General features: G+C 56.1%; 1 protein-coding gene across 1 annotated transcript; it reads left to right on the forward strand.

Moving 5' to 3' along the window:
• Positions 1–1,685: 1,685 nt before the first annotated feature.
• PRPH2 (peripherin 2) lies at positions 1,686–14,597 on the forward strand. Its single transcript, XM_051840819.3, has 3 exons — positions 1,686–2,490; positions 11,034–11,280; positions 13,763–14,597. Exons 1-3 carry the CDS (start codon positions 1,910–1,912, stop codon positions 13,973–13,975), a joined length of 1,041 nt encoding a protein of 346 aa, XP_051696779.1. The 5' UTR covers positions 1,686–1,909; the 3' UTR covers positions 13,976–14,597.
• The last annotated feature ends 2,135 nt before the right edge of the window (positions 14,598–16,732 follow it).

Below are 16,732 nucleotides of genomic sequence, written 5' to 3' on the forward strand. Positions count from 1 at the left end.
AAGCAGCATAAGATGGCCCGAGTGCTTGGGCCTCTGCACCCATGTGGGAGACCCAGATGAAGCTCCTGGCTTCAGCCTGGCACAGCACCGGCCATTGCAGCCATATGGAGAGTGAACCAGCAGGTGGAACATCTCACTCTGTCTCTCTTTCTCTGTAATTCTGCCTTTCAAATAAGCAAATCTTTTTTTTTTAAATAGAAACTTGTGCATAAATTCTTTATAATATGCATTTTCCATGGACTTTTAAAAGACCCTTTGTATATATGTTTTAAAACCAAAAAAATTTCAGGTTTCAAGTCTACTTTCCCACGAACTTTCTGAAGTTTCCCGGTACAGACAGCAAGTATGCATAAAAAAGATGCCCCATATCAAATGTTGTTGGCAAATTGCAGTGGGATACCGCTCACACCTATGAGGATGGCTAAAATCCAAACCCCTGACACCAGAAACACCGGTGAGAGCGTGAAGCAGCAGGAATTCTCATTTGTTGCTGATGGGAATCCAAACTCATGCAACTACTTTGGAAAACAGTTTGCAAGTTGCTTCCGGGACTAAACATATTCTTGTTCTATGATCCAGACATTGGCTTCCAGATGTTTATTCAAATGAGTTGAAAATTTAAGACCATGCAAGATATTCAGAGCAGTTTTATTCATAACTGCCCAAAACAGGAAGAAATCAAGGGATCCTTCCTTCTTTTCTTCCTTCCTTTCTTTCTTTTATTTATTTATTTATTTATTTGAAAGGCAGAGTTGGGACTGGAACTGTGGCACAGTGGGTAAAGCCGCCGCCTGCTGTGCTGGCGTCCCATATGGGCACCAGTTTGATCCCAGCTGCTCCACTTTCAATCCTGCTCCCTGCTGGTGCACCTGTGAAGGCAGTGGCAATGGCCCGAGATCAAGTTTGTTTTGTTGTGGTTTTCACAGGCAGGCTGCTCCGGTGGAAGATCTTCCCCAGATTCTGTGTTAGAAACCATCTGTTGGGGCCGGTGCTGTGGCGCAGCGGGCTAAAGCCCCGGCCTGAAGCGCCAGCATCCATATGGGCACTGGTTCAAGTCCCGGCTGCCCCACTTCCCATCTAGCTCTCTGCTATGCTCCTAGATCCTGGCTTCGGATCGGCGCAGCTCCGGCCATTGCAGCCAACTGGAGAGTGAGCCATGGGATGGAAGACCTCTCTGCCTCTCCTCTCTGTGTAACTCTGACTTTCAAATAAATAAAATAAATCTTAAAAAAAAAGGAGAAAGAAACCACCTGTTTCCTGTGTTGATTGTTGGTCTTTTGGTTGTGGGTTTGTGGGAGCCTAGAAATGTTTGCATGTTAATTCTTTATTTTGAGCATTGTGAATGTTTTCTGAGGATCTGTCATTTCTTTTTCAGCTTGGGAAGAAGCCAGGTCTTTTGTGTACTAGCAAGTTACAAACTTGGAGGGAGATTGGCCGGGGCGCGCCGGGGCCGTTTCTGAGCCAGCCGTCCCCACACAGCCCACCCCTGGCCCCCTGGCCCTTCCACTCCTGGTTCTCCCAGCTGAGCCCAGAGCGCTCTGGTCCAGCGTGGCCCTGGGGACTCCTTTTGGCCATATTCTGAGCTTGGCCCAGCTTTATCTAATGGGATGAACCGGGCTAAAGAGATTAGTGGGATGTCTTGGAGTTCCCACTTTTAATCCACGGCGTTCAGGCTGTCGCTTCTCGGCGGGGAAGGAAGCTGAAGGACCAGCCCCTGTGTGTGCCGTGACTCTGAGGACCCCGCTTCCGCCCCTGAGCTAACGGGGGTCCCGGGCTAGGGGGGCCCCGACATGGGCGACCCCCAGGGCGGCTGCATGCAGGGTGGCCCCACTGCACCCTCCCCAAGGGCCTGAGCACGCTGAGGTCGGGATCTGTGTTGCAGGAGGCTGCCCAGAGCGCATCGGCGAGCATGGCGCTGCTCAAAGTCACGTTCGACCAGAAGAAGCGGGTCAAGTTGGCCCAAGGGCTCTGGCTCATGAACTGGCTGTCGGTGCTGGCTGGCATCGTCCTCTTCAGCCTGGGGCTGTTCCTGAAGATCGAGCTGCGGAAGCGGAGCGAGGTGATGAACCACTCGGAGAGCCATTTCGTGCCCAACTCCTTGATCAGCATGGGGCTGCTGTCCTGCGTCTTTAACTCGCTGGCCGGCAAGATCTGCTACGACGCCCTGGATCCCGCCAAGTACGCCAAGTGGAAGCCCTGGCTGAAGCCATACCTGGCCGTCTGCGTACTCTTCAACGTGGCCCTCTTCCTCGTGGCCCTCTGTTGCTTCCTGCTGCGGGGCTCCCTGGAGAGCACCCTGGCGCAGGGACTCAAGAGCGGCATGAAGTACTACCGCGACACGGACACCCCCGGCCGCTGCTTCATGAAGAAGACCATCGACATGCTGCAGATCGAGTTCAAGTGCTGTGGCAACAACGGCTTCCGGGACTGGTTTGAGATTCAGTGGATCAGCAACCGCTACCTGGACTTTTCCTCCAAAGAAGTCAAAGAGTGAGTGGCCTGAGGGCTCCCCGGGGGACACCCTCTCCTGTCCCACTCCTTGCCCCTGTCCCGTGCTTCTCCCTCCCCGTTGAGGGCACCATTCATTTACTATTGCCCGTATTCTAACATCCCTGGCCCCTAAACACGGCCAGCTTCAGATGGGTCAACCTATTGTTGGGCTGGGGTGGCCGGAGTCCCCAGGATGGGAGTCCCCAGGGAGGAAGACCTAGCAGCCGTGTGTGCCTGTAGGTGGGAATGGGGGCATACACAGATCACATAAGACGACGACTTTATTCGGCAGCTCATCTCAGGCACGCAAAGTCAATGGGCTCGGTCCCAGAAGTCTCAGCTTCCCAGGCGGCTCTCTGGTTTTCCCACCTTCTTGCCTCTGCATATCTGACATGTCTGCTCTCAGGTGCAGTGGATAGAGTGGGGCCAGTCAGATCCGGGTGGTGGTTTGGGCTCTGTTGGTTCATTGGCGTGTGACCTTGAGCAGGTCACCGGGCACCCTGAGCCTTCGCTCACCGGTCTTTGAAATGAAGGCAACAGAACCGGTGATCTTGAAGGTCACCTCCTAGGGCCTGGCGCACGCCACGTGAAAGCAGATGTCTGAACCGTGTTCTTGGCGGGTATAGAAATAAAACCCTGTGGTGGGCTGCAGGGGGCGCCGGTGGCTCCCGAAAGTTAGTGGGGAAGAGCCCCTCCCAGGATGCCCACCCTCAGGGGGCTTGCCCTGAGCCAGCCGCTCTCTCTGTCCTACTGGCCCCTACCCTGGCTGAGGCCAGGGTGAGTGAGGCTGGCCATCATCGAACAAGAATGGACTTGACCTCCGGGCGCTGGGTACACCAGCGGCAGAACACGCTTCAAGCCCCAGGTGGTGGCTTAGCTGTCCCTCACCAGAGTGAAGGTCACTGCCTGGGGTTTTGTTTTCTTGTGGGTGGAGATTACTGCTCCAAATCCCGGGGAGCGGGGGGGCCGTGTTGTAAGCGCTGCCCTTGCTCTGTGGCTGGTTGGCGGGGATAGTGCACTGCGTGGTTTGCCTAAGTCACCCCACAGGCTGCAAGGCCAGGGGATGAGCAGAATTGCTGGGGGTGGGAGAGGCTGACAGTGGAGCCCGCGTTCCCTAGCGGATGAGAAAGGGGTCTCCAGCTCTCCCCCTCCCCCCGTCATTTTCCTTGGTTGTTTTGGGCGCAGAGTCAGCCCCTGGAGAGATGAAGGCAAATCTCTCTGTAATCCAAATCCCTGTTTGTCCCAAGGGGAGAAGTTACCCAGGTTCCTCCACTCCCAGTGGCCTGCGGATCCAAATTTTTCAGGCAAACATGTAGCTCCATCAAAACCGCCTCAACGCCCCACTCCACCTGTGCGGTCAACCGCCCTGCACTGACCTGGACACGTCCCCCAGCGCCAGCCCCCGGAAGTACAGGGACAACGTGAGGGAAACAAGCAGCAAAGGAAGCTCCAGCCGGGTTCCCACCCCCAAGTAACCAATGGCGTGAATGTTCCCACGTTCCAACCGGGTCTTGCTAACTGGTCCACGGTGGAAACACGACTGAGTGTCCATTCTGTAATCTGAGAAGCTGCCCTGAATGCATGGACGTGCAGTGGATTTTTTTTAAAAGATTTATTTATTTTATTTGAAAGGCAGAGTTACAGAGAGGCAGAGGCAGAGAGAGAGAGAGACAGAGAGAGAGGTCCTCCATTTGCTAGTTCACTCCCCAGATGGCCACAATGGCCGGAGCTGATCTAATCTGAAGCCAGAAGCCAGGAGCATCTTCTACTGCTCTCCCAGGCCACAGCAGAGAGCTGGATTGGAAGTGGAGCAGCCAGGACTCAAACCGGCGCCCATATGGGATGCCGGCACTGCAGGCGGTGGCTTTACCTGCTATGCCACTGTGCCGGCCCCCATGAATGTTTGTTTTTATTATAGGATTTCATTGTATTAGAAAGGTAGAGTCGGGGTGCGTGTGTGTAGGGGGGGAGAAATCTCCCATCTGCAGGTTCACACCTCAAAAAGCTGCAATGGCCAGTGCTGGGCCAGGTTAAAACCCAGAGCCAGGAGCTTCATCTGGGGCTCCCATGGCACGGTGTTACCCCTTTCGTGAGTAGCACCGGCGTGGGCCTTCTTGAGCCCTTTGCCTGCCTCTCTGTCTCTCTGTCTCTTGGCTCCTTTAGGCTACTTGCCCTGGAAGAAAACGCATCTGTTGGCTTTCCCCAAAGCCAGCCTGAAGGCACAGCTCTAGAACTGAAATGCGTTTTTCCTTACAGCACAGCAATGTCATGGTCTGCGCTTCTGAGGGCACGGCCCGAGACGGGCACCTTGGCAGGCACAGGATCAAGTCATTTCTCCAAGAACTAAAAAAATTTTTTTTAATTAATTAATTTTATGTATTTGAAACATAAAGGCAGACAGAAATGTTCCAGCCATCTGTTTATTCCCCGAATGCCCACAGTAGCCGGGGCAGGGTCTCCTGTGTAGAAAGCATGGACTCCAGTGTTTGAGCCGTCCTCTGCTGCCTCCCAGGCCCTGCCTCAGCAGGAGCTGAGGAGTCAGGAGCTGGTGCTGGTCGCGGGACCCAGTTACTGCACCGTGGGACGCAAGCATCCCAGGCGGCATCAGTTGCCACACTGAATGCCCGACCCTGGACTTTTAAATGAATGACCGGTGGCTGTGCCTGGCAGTGGAGCGAGAAAGCTTCTCCGAGCTGGGTTTGCTGAGGCCCAGGGCTTCAGCAGCAGGAAACACGGAGGAGTGAGGAGGGCACTGACACGGCTTTACGTTCACAGCCTGAGGGCTTCCTGGGGGAGGATGAGGTTTGGGTGACAGAGTTGGCTCCCCAAGCGCCCCCCTGGAGAACGGCGAGCCTTTTCCTGGGGTCCCAGGCACCAGGAAGCGGTAAGGCCGGGACTTCCCGGGCAGCATTCCCAGGGCTGGCACTGTGATGGCAGACACAGGGTCCAGGGCGAGGGTGGGGGAGGGCTGTCACCCACCAAGGTCTTCTTTTCAAAGAAAGTCTTTTTTTCCTTTTTCTACCAAATTCAGAGGATTCACCCCAGCCCACAAAAAGGCTGGGGTGAGCCCCATTCTCTTCTCTGAGCCTGGAGGTGAGCCCAGGAGCCCTGAGCTGGTCAGAGGGTGGCCAGTCTGGAGGAAGTGCAGATGGAGCCTGGAGGGAGGCTGGCCCTCTTGAGGGGGCACTCTGTGGGAGGCGCTCCCGGCTGGGCCAACTGGAGCGGAGGTCCTGGCCCTGTGACACCCCCCAACCTAGGCCTGACTGTGGTGGTGGTGGGGTCTGCACACCCAGAGCCTCCCCAGAACTGCGGGAGGAGCTCCCGGCCTCAGCGAGTCTAATATCACATAGTGCTGGCGGGGACACTTTAAAAAAAAAGATTTATTTTATTTTTTAAAGGAAGAATTGTATATGGGGAAGAGAGAGAGGAAGAGAGAGAGAGAGGGAGAGACATACACATTCCATCCATTGGTTCACCCCTCAAATGACTGCAACAGCCAGGGCTGGGCCAGGCTGAAGCCAGGAGCTAGGAGCTTCATCTGGGTCTCCCACATGAGTGGCAGGGGCCCAAGCACTTGGGCCATCTGCTGCTGCTTTCCCAGGTGCATTAGCAGGGAGCTGGATTGAAGTGGAGCAGCAGGACTGGAACCTGTGCCCAACGGGGACGCCAGCGCTGCAGGTGGCGGCTTTCCCCACTACACACAGCGCGGGCCCTGACACAAGGAGTGTTACATTCAAGTCCAGCTCTTTCCACCCCACGCCACCGCTTCCCGCCAGGCTGCCGTCCATCTTGCACAGACTGGGGTTAAATGGATGTTTGCTGACTGAGTGCAGGGCTGCTCTGGGGAGAGGGGCATCTCGGCCTTCTCGCTCGTCTTCCTTCCTTCCTTTCTGTCTCCTTATTCTCCACTTCCTCCCCCAGGGGGGCCTGGAAGGGGCGGGCAGAAATGAGGTCGGCTCAAAAATCACCTCTGGATTGAGATGGGATCCCAGGGCCCAGGTCATCACAAGGAGACCCCAGAGAAACCGGAAACAGCACCCCAGGCTCCCTGCGGCCACCCCTGTGCTTTAACCTCCTGCATCTCCCTCTGCTGCCTGACGGCCCTGGGTGAGCCAGGAAGAGAGGGACGAGCTCTGTGTTACCCTTGGGGGAGGCCTCAGAGGGAGGAGCCAGGGCTCAGAAGTCCAAGTTTAACACTCAGTGAGCCACCGGGGATACACATGTGTGGCCCTCAACCAGTGCCTTTGTAACCTTATTTTACTGCATTTCCAACATTCTTGAGTAGAGAGAAGATGATAATGGACTCCTGCATAACCACCAGCTAGTGAGATCAGCCTCTTTTCTCGTTTGAGCCTCTCCAAACACACACATTTACTACTCCGAGTATCTATTTTTTTAAGATTTATTTTTTATTTATTTGGAAGGCAGAGTTATAGAGAGAGGAGAGAGAGAGAGAGAGAGAGAGAGAGAGAGAGAGAGAAGAGCATTGTTGAGAACCACCTGCTGGTTCACTCCCCAGATGGCTACAATGGCCAGCGCTGGGCCAGGCTGAAGCCAGGAGCCAGGAACCCTATCCAGGCCTCCTACCTGAGTGCAGGGGCCCAAGCACTTGGGCCATCCTCCGCTGCTTTCCCAGGCGCATTAGCAGGCAGCTGGATCGGAGATGGGGCAGCTAGGTCTCGAACTGGTGCCCATATGGGATGCCAGTGTTGCAGGCAGTGGCATAACCTGCTGCGCCACAGTGCTGGCCCCACGCTCTGAGCATCTTACAGGAAATCCCAGACAGCTTCCCTGTCACCTGTGAACACCTGAGACGGCATCTCCAACAGACCAGGAAGCTTTGCTTTTGCCTTTTTGTTTGCAACATAAGTGTAAGAACCATGACACCAGCGAAGCTCTCCGCAATATCATCACATACCTAGTTTGTGTTCAATGTCTCTGTCCCAAAATCTTTGACAGGCGGCTTGTTCAAACAGGGATCCAAACCAAGCGCAGGCTTTGTATGGGCTTGTTCTGCCCCCTGTGTCCTTTCTACAGCTGACAGTGACCTTTCTCCTGTCTCGTGTGTGTTGGAGAGACCGTGCCATTGACCTGGAAGAACTGCTCACGTCTGGGGTCATTGCACCTGCTCTGTCCTCTGGGTTTCCCCAGCAGCCGGTGGTGGCTTCAGGCTCAGTTTAGGGAGCAGCGCCCTCTTGGCCTCATCCTGCACCCCTGGGAGGGACATGAGGCCTCCCGCCAGCTCCTGAGGTCCCTTTAATGTTCCCCCTGCTTTCAGGACAAGTAGGGCTGAGGGCCCTGGGGTGAGAGGCAGAGCGAGAGGGAGTGCAGCGGTCTTGACACCAACCGCAGTCACAGTCAGGACAGCCTGGCTTGGGGTCCCCGCCCCCCAGTCTGAGGGGAAGCTGGCCGCACACCTCCGCCCCTCAGCACCCTCTCCAGGCACCCACAGAGAACAGGGCCCTGTTTGCTCTTCCTGAACAAGCTGTGAACGCCTTGGGGAGGCAGACCTTGGCCAGGCTGGGGCTTCGCCCGTCAGAGTCCTGCAGGACAAGGCTGTGTCTCCTTCCCACCTCGGACTGGGCACTCCCTCAGGGCGGGGCCCAGGCTGGCATAGGGCGAGGCAGCCAAGCACAGTAGAAGTGGGGCTTCCCTGGGCCCCAGCCTGGGACCCTTGGGCTCTCCCCTTTGGAACCAACCTCGTCTTGTTTACCCAGTGCCTGCCCTCCTTCCGACCACAGATTAAGGCCCCTGCCGGCCTCCTAAGCCAGGCCGAGGCGAGCTCCTTAGGCTGCGAGCTGAGCTGGCTATTTATATCCGAGGGCATTTCCCGGGGCTTGTTGGGCTCTTGACTGGGCCACTACCCCAGCCAAGCCAGGCAGCGCCCTGAGCAAATCTGGAGAAACAAACACAAATCAATAAGGAGAGCCTTAGGGAGACGGTGGGGGTGGGGCGGGGGGCAGCAGGGCTGTGACTGACAGCTCACACACACAGCCTGAGAGACCGGAGACCTGAATTCTGCCCCCAGCCTTACCTGTTCATCGTGCCGCTGGGAACGGCTCAGGTGGGCTCTGTGCGGGGGCCGGGCTCCGGTGCCAGCCTGCAGGGAAGAAGCACCCCGACACTGAGGGGTGTGTGTCCGGGTGGCATGGAGAGAGCATTTCACTTATGCCGGCACAAGAGGGGAGCCCCAGGCTGAAGGCCCCTCGGACAGGCTCCCACCCAGTCTTCCCACCCCGCCCCCTGCACAGGCTGGGTGCTGAGCAGGGCGAGGTTCTGCCATGACCGTGACCGTGACAGACGAGCAGTTCCCAGCTGCTGCCCTGAGCCAGGGAGAGCCGTGCCGCCAACTCACAAGTGACTGCTCCCCGCTCCCCTCCCCCACAGCGCACTGCTCGCTGGGCTGTTCTCAGCCACTCTGCCTGGGAGGCAGCCTGCACCTGCTACCTCCCGGGCACTCTCCTGCGAGCCTTGTGTTCAACCTTGTTTCACAGTAAGGAAAGCTGAGGCAGGGAGAGCCAGGATAGCAAACCCAGGCAGTTCTGCTCTTAGCATCACCCTGTTCTCCTGGCAGCAGGTCCTGCCCCAAGAGGGCAGGGCATATGGAGGTACAGTGGCCATAATCCCCCATGTGTGGCCTCCCTTGGTCTTTTTTTTTTTTGAAAGGTAGTATTAGACAGTGAGAGGGAGAGACAGAGAGAAAGGTCTTCCATCTGCTGATTCACTCCCCAAATGGCTGCAACGGCTGGAGCTGTGCTGATTCAAAGCCAGGAGCCAGGAGCTTCTTCCCAGTCTCCCATGTGGGTGCAGGGGCCCAATCACTTGGGGTATTGTCTACTGCTTTCCCAGGCCATAGCAGAGAGCTGGATCGGAAGAGGAGCAGCCGGAACTAGAACCAGCAGCACCCATATGGGATGCTGGCGCAGCAGGTAGAGGATTAACCTAGTGCAACATGATGCCAGCCCCTCCCCTAGGTCTTAATCCCAACAGAGTTCATAGAAAAGGAAGGCTAAATGGCATAGAAAAAGGGAAACCAAGCACTCCCAAGCCACTCCTTTTCATCTGTCAAGTTGGCAAAGAGCAGTAGGACCTGTAGGGGTGTGGCTGTGGGGGCGGGCTCTCTTTCCCCAGCTGGTCAGGGTGTGACTGGCCAACTCCCCAGGGGAGGGGTCTGGCCAGCTCCCAGAGATGCCTCTCCTGGGGCTTTACCCTCTACATAGATTTGGCAACCAGCAGGAGGACCCGTGTCCATGTTGGTATGAACAGAAGATGTCAGAAACCCAAATGCCCATCAGTAGGGGACTGGGCAGATCCCATAGGAACCCATGGGCCATGCACACAGGGAGAACCCCCGGCCATCCCCACTGGCGGATATGAACCAATCTCCCAGATGTTGCTAAGGTTCAAGGCAGCTACTATTTGGGTTTGAAGAGCTCTCAGGAAAAGCCACACTTGCAGCGTCTGTGTTTGCTCACCCACGCCTGAAGCTTCCTTGATTGACAGGTGGAGCTGGCCACAGGGAGGTGACCCAGAGGCTGAGCGACAAGAAGGTGTGGAGGCTGAGTTTGTGTTAAGGAGATTTTTTATTTAGAAGCTAAACTTGGACATATGGTTTAGAGTATCATTATCATTTCAGTGCACATCCTTGAAAAGAATTTCTGTTTTAAACAGTTACATGCTTTGTGTTCTTGGATCGTAAAAGTCTGCTATCATGTGACACGTTGCTCATGGGTAGCCTTTCCACTCAGGGCAACAGTGCATGGTCAAGTGCATAAGTCTTCTTAAGTGTGCATGTGGCTTGGTGAATTCTGACACACCAGGACCCCTGGCGAACCACGCCCAGGTCGGGTGCAAGGTGCCCAACCTGCAAGAGAGGAAGGGGTGACCTCCCACTCTAAAGACCCTTTTGATTTCTAAACCCCATGTGCATGTGTGGTGTGCTCTGAACAATACATCCGCAGATGCAGACACGCAAAGCTGGGAGCCCTGCCCGTCAGCCCGGTGGGCCAGGTGAGCCGCCATGTCCTCCAGGTGAGTAAGGAGCTCCCACCTGGCTGCGGTGGAGTTTGTCCAAGGCAAGGGCATGCCTGCCTCGAGTCTCCATCTCCTGCCTCTGCACAGGCCCAGAGGCTGATCAGGCCTTCTGGAAACATCCGGCTGGAGGGGGCTCTGCTGACTTGTGCAGGGGGAAAGAGTTGGCGAAGGAGTTGGCAGCTCATGTCTAGTAGCCCCAAATGCTGGCCAGACCTCGTCCCTGGCCACCGCCTGGCCTGCTGCTCTTCCTGTCAGTGCAAACCGGGGCCAGGCGATGCACAGAGCGCTTGGGTGAACTCCTGGATTCCTTAGTTACTTGCTCTGCCTGCTGGAAAACAGGCAGGGCCACAGGCTGTGTGTTCTCTGCTCCATCTCCCGTGCCTAGACCAGTGGCTGCACACAGCAGGCGCACAGGAAGCAGTTGAGGAGGGAGGGAGAGAGGGAACGAAGGTGCAAGGTTTCCGGAGGCAGGGGTGAGGGCTGCCTCCAGCTGCCTGTTTCCCCTCCAGCCGCATTAAGAGCAACGTGGACGGGCGCTACCTGGTGGACGGGGTCCCCTTCAGCTGCTGCAACCCCAACTCTCCCCGGCCCTGCATCCAGTACCAGCTCACCAACAACTCGGCGCACTACAGCTACGACCACCAGACAGAGGAGCTCAACCTGTGGGTGCGCGGCTGCCGGGACGCCCTGCTCAGCTACTACAGCAGCCTCATGAACTCCATGGGTGTCGTCACGCTGTTTGTCTGGCTCTTTGAGGTAGGCCCTGTGCCAGCCCCCGGCTGGTGGGGAGGGTTTAACGGGAGACCCCTCTCTCCTGGGAACCGGACATCCGGGACATCTGCCTGGCTGTGGATCAGAGCAGCCTGGGCTGGAATCCCAGGTGCCGCTACTTTGCTTCCTTCCTTCCTGCCACATTTAATGAAACTCGGTAAGCAGGTGAAATTCACAGAACACACAATTACCATTTCAAAGTGAACCAGTTAGTGGCGTCTGGAACATTCACACAGTCCTGCAACCATCAGCCCATCTGGTTCCAAAATGTTTCCGTCACCCCCAAGGAAAGCCTCACACCCTCTGAGCAGGTGCCCCTCACGCCCCCAGGCTGAGTGCTGCCTCTGTGGGTCAGGCTCATTTCTGATCCTTGGTATAACCAGATCCGTGGGATCTGGAACCTTCTGTCTTCAGCTTCTTCCACTTAGCAGGTTCGGAGGCCCTGCCTGTGCCTCCACTTTTTGATTCTGAGGTTCTGGAAAGCAACTTCACCTCTCTGCTATATGGAGACAACAGTTAGTTTCGGGGACCCGTGGGGGGCAGTTTGTACAATATATCCATCGGGGGTGTTTGGATTTGTGCTGCTCCACAGGGGCGGGGGCAGTGACCACTCACCTGTGGTCCAATTCCTTCTCATCTCCTCTGTAAGGGGGATTCCTCTCTGTGGGGTCCATGCCCTGAGAGGAGAGAGGCGCTGTTCTTGGTGCTGAACGAGAGCACGCGCAGGGCTTCGGTGGGTCAAGGTGGCACAGGAGGTGACTTGGGGCCTACTGTAAGCTACTCTGACAACAGAAAAGCCAGACCCTCATAACACTTCCGCACAAAGCCAGATCGGGGCACGGGAGCCTTTCCCGTTAGAAACCTTGCTCGGCAGGGTTGCCGTGGTCGCTGCTGGAATTCACGCGGTGTGCGAGCCCCCGCTGGGCCACACCCCGTCTGATCCAGCACGTGAACCGCGAGGCACCGCTTTACTGTTCGGGCAGACACGGCCGACTGCTGACCCCTCGAGGCTGTCTCAGGAGCGAGGGGATGGGAGGAGGAGAGACGCTTGCTGCAAGGAGTTGCGTCCCCTGAGACCCACGAGAAACCTGGAAGGATAAGAGCAGTCAGCGGGAAAATGGCGCCGCCCTGGCTGCCTCGCTGTTCCCCCGCCTTTACAGGAATCCACCGACTGCTTAAGCCGAGGATCAGCTCTCTGGGAACGGGGATTTGAATGCTCTCGACTTGTTCTCAAGGCCTCTGGTGGGCAGAGGGTGACGGGCACAAGGGTGACCGAGCTAATGACAGGATTCTGACCTCAGCCCTGGCTGCCCGGGCCTCACAATCCAGTGAGGAGATGATGTACCTCCAGCCAAAGGGGGGCGCTGCTACCCACTGCAAAATTCATACAGCAATGAGTCTCATTTTCGAAAGCAGGAAGGGGTCACAGTGGATGCACTCACACCAAGAGGACTTCCTGGAGGAGAGGACCCTTTCCTCTGTAAACAACTTTTATTAAACTTCCAATTGCCAATCATCAAAATAATGCCAACAGTTACCATCATCAGGCACAGCTGTACTTATACACTGTAGGATTGCCATTGAAGAGATATTCACCCACCACTTGATGGCACTGTTATAGGAGCTGGGACACTCCAGGAGGGTGTCTCTGGGGGTGGCCTAGTCTTCCCTCTCATAGAGTTTACCATGCTATCCAAGCAGAAGAGAGCCAACAATTGGCTAATGGAATACGTGACAATACTTAGCACGCTATGTCCAATGACAGCTGAAGTTTGCCCGTGCTGTGCGCTGCACACCTGCAGAGGCACCCCAGTGTCTGCACGAGGCAGGCACCTCTCCGTCTGAAGATCTGCAAACCACATGCCTAAACTGAGGCTGTGCAGGCCCGGGACTGGCTGTAGGCCAGGGCTGGGGTTGGAACCCAGGCATTCTGGCGCTGGAAGTGTAGTGAGCAAAGCCCCAGGCTCCACTGCTAGCACCATTCATCCCCGTCCCGGGCAGGTGTGCAGAACTCTCTAATCCCATCCAGCACAGCTCCTGAACGTCTAGTGTGTGTCCACCAGTGAGGGAGGGATGGGGCGGGGCGGGGCGGGGGAGAATGTGGGGGGAGCAGGGGACCAGAGAAGACCAGGAGGGACTGAGAATAGCAGGGTTGAAGGTGAACTAACAGGTCCATCTGAGCAACAATAGTCTTGGCAGAAGGCACAGCAAATGGTAGAGATGTAGATGGAAGGATGAGGTGGGGGCACGCCCACAGAAGCCCAGGGCGGCTGCAGGGGGAGCAGGGAAGGGCCTGAGGTGAGGCTGGGGTGGGGCGGGGTGGGTGGGCCTAGGTCTTCACCTTCACCTGACTGTGCCCTCCTCCAGTCAACCGTCCCAGGGAGGAAGAGGCTGGTAGCGTCCAGTTTCCCGGAAGGTCAGCCGCCAGCTACTTCTCCCAGATTTCTAAGTCTCCTCTCGCCCACAGGTGACCATCACAGTTGGGCTACGCTACCTGCACACAGCACTGGAAGGCGTGTCCAGCATGGAGGAGGCCGAAGGCGAGAGCGAGGGCTGGCTATTGGAGAAGAGCGTGCCCGAGACCTGGAAGGCCTTCCTGGAGAGCTTGAAAAAGCTGGGCAAGGGCAACCAGGTGGAGGCCGGGGGTGCAGACGCGGGCCAGGCCCCAGAGGCGGGCTGATGGCCCCGGGCCCCCCCCTCCTGAACTCTGTGTAGCGGACTCCAGGAAACGCGGACCTCCCCCTTTGCCCAACTGTGGAAGTCCGACCTGCCCACGCAGGCTGCCCTCCTACACTGTGCTCGGTGGTGGGTTTAAAGAGTAGGGTCCCTGAAATGTTTGTTGAATGCCTGACTCCAGAGGTGGGTGAGCCAGCCCCTCCCGCCCACGCTCTGGGTCGTGCAGCTTCCAGGTGGATCTGGGGTGCTGAGCAAGGGTGAGCCCAGGACCTGCGTCTCAGCTCCTGAATTCAGTTCCACCCGAGACTACTGGCTCCTCCCCAAGGCTGCCCTCCTTAGTGCTTACCTAAGTTGCTTCTTTCCGCTTTGTTCTATATCCCAAGCGTCACCAGGGAATTAGAAAAAGGTAATGGCCGTGCTGATTTTTCTTTTTGCCCTGTTTAATGCCAAGATGGACAGGCCGGCCGTTCTGCTTGCTGTGTCACAAGGTGGGGGCAGTTAAACTTTCCTAAGGATAATGGACTCTTCCAAAACACTGCAGACTCCGCACAGGAATTCTCTAATAGTAGAGCAAGAGAATTTCTGGGCAGGAGATCATGTCCCTGGCACCCCCCCCCCCAAAAAAAAAAAAAGTTGTGTCATGTTCGCATGCTCTCGGTCACCGAGCAAGCCCAGAGTGAGCCTTGGCGCCCGTCTGGGGAAGCCCCATGTAGGACACTGCTGTGCTGGGATGAGGAGCAGTGATCCAACAAGAGTCTAACCTCTGGGGACCCCTCGCCGACAACACTCTCTTCAGTGGAGGGCAAGGGGTCCTCAGGGCCTCAGGGAGTAAGTTCCCACCCCACCCCCACCCCAGAGACCCACCCTGCAAAGCGCTGTTCCCGGGGTGTGTCTGCATCAGATTTGTGGCCAGCCCATCTTCCTGAGAAGTTCCATCTCCTTTAGGAGGGAGAAAAAGGAAGCTTTCAGGGGCAGACAGACTGGTTTCACTGGCATCCCAGGCCCCTGCTGGTCAGACTGGCTCCTTCCTGCCTGGCTGGAGGCCGAATACAGGGGCAGCCCTACCTCCCCTCGGCCCTGACTGACTCTGGGTTTACTGCTGTCCTAAGAATTTCAGTATAGAGAAAATAAGGCTTTTGGTGCTGCCTAGGGGACATTCCCGGCTCTAATTCTCCCAGAAGGACATTTGGACACCCATCGGACTCTCGTCCCAGGTAGAAAGAGACATCTGAGTGTCCTTGAGACGAAGGAATGACCCGGATGGGAAATGCTGAGTCAGCCATCTCTGACTCCTCCCCCGCCGCTCTCGGGAGCTCTGAGAACTATGGTGGAAGAGCTGCCCTAGGCCCACGTGTGTAACTGTGCCCCAACAGCTGTATGGCAGATATTAAACATTACACTGCACGAAAAACCACTTTGTTATATTATTAGCAGCCCATTCAAAAGCGTCCATCACGCGCTCCCCAACTCCAGCTCGTGTTGTTGAACAGGAAACTGGCCCTCCGGGAAGCAGCGTCTACCACCACTGCTCTGGTGCCCGAGCCTGGCCCCAGTACGGTGCCTGGCGGGGCCCAGCAAGACACTGCTATCAGGTTTCTTCCTTTCCCAGGACTTGTGTACATTTGTGTCGCCAAGGGCTCGGCCAGTTGTTCAAGTTCTGTGGGCTTTGCCCTGCAGCATGGTGGGTGGGAGGCAAAGACAGGCCCTTGGACTTTCTTAGGAACACTCAGTGAAGAAATCGGTGACAACAACTTCTCCACATTTAGGAAGCCGGGTGTCCTGGAATTTATGGCCTCAGCTCAAGAACCCACAGCTTCTTGCAACAAGCTTCAAGCCCAGGACTGGGTTGCCAGCAAATAAACCTCACGTAACCTCAATATGGGTTAATAAGATTAGGGGCTCGCTCCGCACGCTGCCCTGCCCCTCCTCATGCCGGCACCTGTCGTGCTAGGCCAGCAGGTTTGCAGCTTAGCCAAGACAATTAGGGCCTCTCACCTGCTACTGGGTAAAAAGAGAGCTCCCGGCTGTGGGCAGCCAGCAGCGTTCTCTGTGGGATGTGTGGACCTCCACGGAAGGCAGGCTTTTCCGTCTCAGTTCTCCACGGGCATGAGATTGGCTGGAGAGGAAAGGGGAGATTTTGCCTCCTCCCTCCCCAGCAGAGGAGGTGTGTGAACAGCAGTAGGAGACGAGAGAAGGCTATGTTCCAAGGGAGGTGCAGGTGCAGGATTAAGACACAAGGGACAACTCCCAGCTATTTACCCAAGGGAAATGAAAGTTTAGGTTCACACAAAAACTCTGTGTTTGTGGCAGTCGCCCCAAACCCGGTGCCCCTCACAAGCTGACTGCACAGCCGTCTGTGCCATGGCCGCTCCTCAGCACCCAAGGCATGTGAAGACTGTCCGGTGTTCTTGGTGAGATGGTCCCATTTCTGTATGCTGGCTCCATTTCTGTACCATTCTGCGAGAGGTAAAGCCAAGGGACAGAGCCAGGCGTCGGGAAGGGGAACTTCCCCTCCCATGGGGAACCTTCTGGGGTAATGCAGATGTATTTCTCAAGCACGGTGGTTGTTAAACAACTGTATGCTTTGGTCCATTATGTAAAGCTGTACATACACTACAAATGGTTATCTTAGTATTTGTAAAACATACTTCAATAAACCTGACTTACAGACACAAGGTTAGGGGGCCAGGCATTTGGCTTAGTAAAGACACTTGTGTCCTACATCAGAGTACCCGGGTCTGATGCCTGCTTTAAGCTCTGA

Source organism: Oryctolagus cuniculus, chromosome 5 (assembly GCF_051225735.1).
Source record: "Oryctolagus cuniculus isolate XC-2025 breed Fujian yellow rabbit chromosome 5, ASM5122573v1, whole genome shotgun sequence".
NCBI classification, from domain to species: domain Eukaryota; kingdom Metazoa; phylum Chordata; class Mammalia; order Lagomorpha; family Leporidae; genus Oryctolagus; species Oryctolagus cuniculus.